This window comes from Antrostomus carolinensis, unplaced genomic scaffold, assembly GCF_000700745.2.
Source record: "Antrostomus carolinensis isolate BGI_N321 unplaced genomic scaffold, ASM70074v2 scaffold40170, whole genome shotgun sequence".
Taxonomy (NCBI): domain Eukaryota; kingdom Metazoa; phylum Chordata; class Aves; order Caprimulgiformes; family Caprimulgidae; genus Antrostomus; species Antrostomus carolinensis.
The window spans coordinates 2,086-4,994 of NW_010288403.1; the positions used below are offsets into that span (position 1 = coordinate 2,086).

The 2,909-nt window shown below is 46.9% G+C and overlaps 1 protein-coding gene across 1 annotated transcript; it reads right to left on the reverse strand.

The window, feature by feature from the left end:
* Positions 1-440: 440 nt before the first annotated feature.
* DLX6 (distal-less homeobox 6) lies at positions 441-2,657 on the reverse strand (the record flags this gene model as incomplete). The annotated part of the gene is made up of 2 exons (XM_010166652.1): positions 441-692; positions 2,464-2,657. Coding segments are annotated over 2 exons (446 nt in total), but the record flags the coding sequence as incomplete, so codon positions are not given.
* Between the last annotated feature and the right edge of the window lie 252 nt (positions 2,658-2,909).

Here is a 2,909-nt window from a genome sequence, read left to right on the forward strand (position 1 = left end):
TTTTTTCCCCCAGTCCGGATTTGGTGAATAAAAATGAAGGAGCTTTGACTAGTCTCTCTTTCATCATTTAATGTCTTTAGCTCATTAAACAAGTAAAAACGGCTGCCATGGCAGATTCAGGTTCTTCTTGTGGGCAAAGTCTGTAAAAAGTTTGTTTTGACATATACTCCACAGAGAAAGAGGCTGGTGCCTTGGAGTCCAAAGGATAATATCCTAAAGAGAAGTGTCTTCTGTGCGCCAGAACGAAAATTGTGTCTTTCTGTTCAAGATCAATCGCTGAGGTTACTTAAAAAAAATAAAATAAAATAAAGCCATTCTGTCTCTTTGCCGCATCTGCCAGTTCACACAGAGCCTGTTAGCTGGCACGGCTTGGCAAAGCAGGGGAACTTTTTGCCATGTCGAGATGAGGCGTTCTTGGGAGATTATTTCTCTTGGACAATTCACATCATTTGTGGTCTCTGCATTGTGTCTTGATGTGGAGAAGAATACCAGTGAGAATAGCCAGGCATGTAGCTGTTGGGAGGCATGTTGACTCCTTTGGCAGAGGCTGAAACGTCCCAGACTGGAGGCAGAGCCGGAGAGCGAGGGGAGAGGGCGGCGGAGCCGGGTAGAGGGTCACTCTCGTGGGGGTTGCTACCTTGCTTCAGCAGCTTCTTGAATTTGGAGCGCTTGTTCTGAAACCAGATCTTCACCTGTAAACCAAGAGGCAGCAGATATTAGGCTGCCGTCAGCACCAGGGCGCGGCAGGGGAGATCCCGGGGGTCGTGGGTTTGCTCTGGAGAAGGTCTTAAGAGCCAACGGCAGTCGGGTGTGGAGTTGGGGATGGGGAAGGAGGGGTAGCTACTGCTGCTCTCGAGCTCTGGATGCGGCTGGAGAGAACAGGAGAGGCAGAGCGGAGATGGAAAGCGAGAGGGATGCAGGTTTTAACCTGGAACGTTGTTTTCCCTGGGCAGGACAGATTGATGGAACTGCAACAGAGCACAGGCTCTGAGCTCTCCTGCTTTAACGCCTCATTCAGAATTTTGGAGGTAATTTGATCATTTGGGCAAACTGTTGTCAAACACGGGCAATCATATGATTTTGTGCCAGGAGACAGGAGCCAATGGACAAAGGACATCTTACAAGGAAATCGTGCATCTGAAAAGATGCATGATCAAGCGGTCCTTGCTGATGAGACGGGGGAGAAGGCACAGTGGAATCAGGATTATGGCTTTATTTTTAAAGTTGTTTTTAAAGGAATGAAAATTCTCTGTTCTCACGGAAAAATTTGCTATCAAGATTGCTTTGGGTCTCATCCTGCTCCTGATCCAGCAGAAATCCAGAGGAGGGAGCCTGCACTCAATGAGTTGTGCAAGGATCGGACCCACTCTGGCACATCAGAATTATTATAGGCATGATACATGTGTAAGATATATACATACACATATTTCTTAAAACCAAACAAACAAATAAAACAACTCCCACATGTATACTTGACCTTGAAAACTGTGCAAATGTAATGTTAGGGCATAAGCAGGGGTGCTTGTCTAGCTGCCTGAATTGGAATCGGGCCCCTAAATCTATGCGTGAGAGAGAGAAGGTGAGACAGCAAAGGAGAAACAGAACGTACATGCTAAGGATACTGAAATTCCATTTGTAAAACCACCAGGTCTATTCCCATGATTAATGTTTGCTGAGTATTTTAATGTTCACTGGCTGGAAGCGACTGTTATCGATGACAGTGATAAAATCCTGAAGTTATTTGTTAAGCTCATAAATTCACATGATTACATTTTACCCGAATTGATCCCATTTATCCGTGCCCTTCTCCGCAAACCTCAGCCTGGGAAGCCTGTAATGCCTCGTGTCTTTCAAGATTAAATTAGCAGAATGGCACAGCTACTCCAACCACACTTAACTATGGCTTAACCTGCTATAATTTTGTACACGGCTGTCTTTGATCTTCAGATCTATTATCACCTTCCGTACATTTTGCCCAAGGCTAACCACTGCATTTGCGTTAGTCATCCAGGATGAATTAACTATTGATTTTACAGGTATTTCCAACGTGTTCCTGCTTCCTCTCTACCTATAGGTTGCCACGAGGCAGCTTGGTTTTGCTTTTAGCTCTACCTCAGGCCCAGTCATTCCTCGCCTTTGTTTTGTTCTCCTTTTCACAGCCAGACAACTGCACCTCGGTCCCGGGATTATCCTAAAATAGAGGCAATTTTTAAAGGTTATATGTGGCACCAAAAGGGAGTATTTGCTTGCTTAGACGGCTGAGGGAAAGGCGCGTTCAGCTCCTTCTGCGGCAGACCGGTTTCTCTGTCGTGATAAGTCCTATAGCATATGGATGGAGGACCGTGAGCTTTAGCTTTCCTACCGTTCCCGCACAGAGGCCACAACGCCTAGGGAGCATCGTACTGTGCTTGGCCTTTATTATTCGCGCAGGATTTTCAGTGATTTGGGATTCCCAGTAATTACCTGTGTCTGGGTCAGTCCTAATGAGGCTGCCAGTTCAGCTCTCTCTGGAAGTGCCAGGTACTGAGTCTGCTGAAAGCGGTGATTTAAAGCCTGGAGTTGTAGACTAGAGTAAATGGTTCGAGGTTTCCGAATCTTTTTCCCTTTTCCATTGAATCGGATTTCACCGTTTTCAATCACTGTGGTTTTTTGCTGATCTGCAAACAAAACAACAGAGCTGAGACATCACCCTCCTTAGTTGTTTAAGGCGTTTTGGCTGCCGTGGCTCCGAAAAACCCAGCAGCCTGTCCCCACGCCGGATCAGCACCGTCGCGTACACACAGGCTCCAGCTCCTTAAAGGCACGCCGTGACACACTCTGCTGCTCGGGAGCTCCCGGGAGGAAAAACAACTCTCCGGGCATAGTGGGCACGCTGCCTTTCCCCCGGGGCGAAAACCAAAAAACCCATT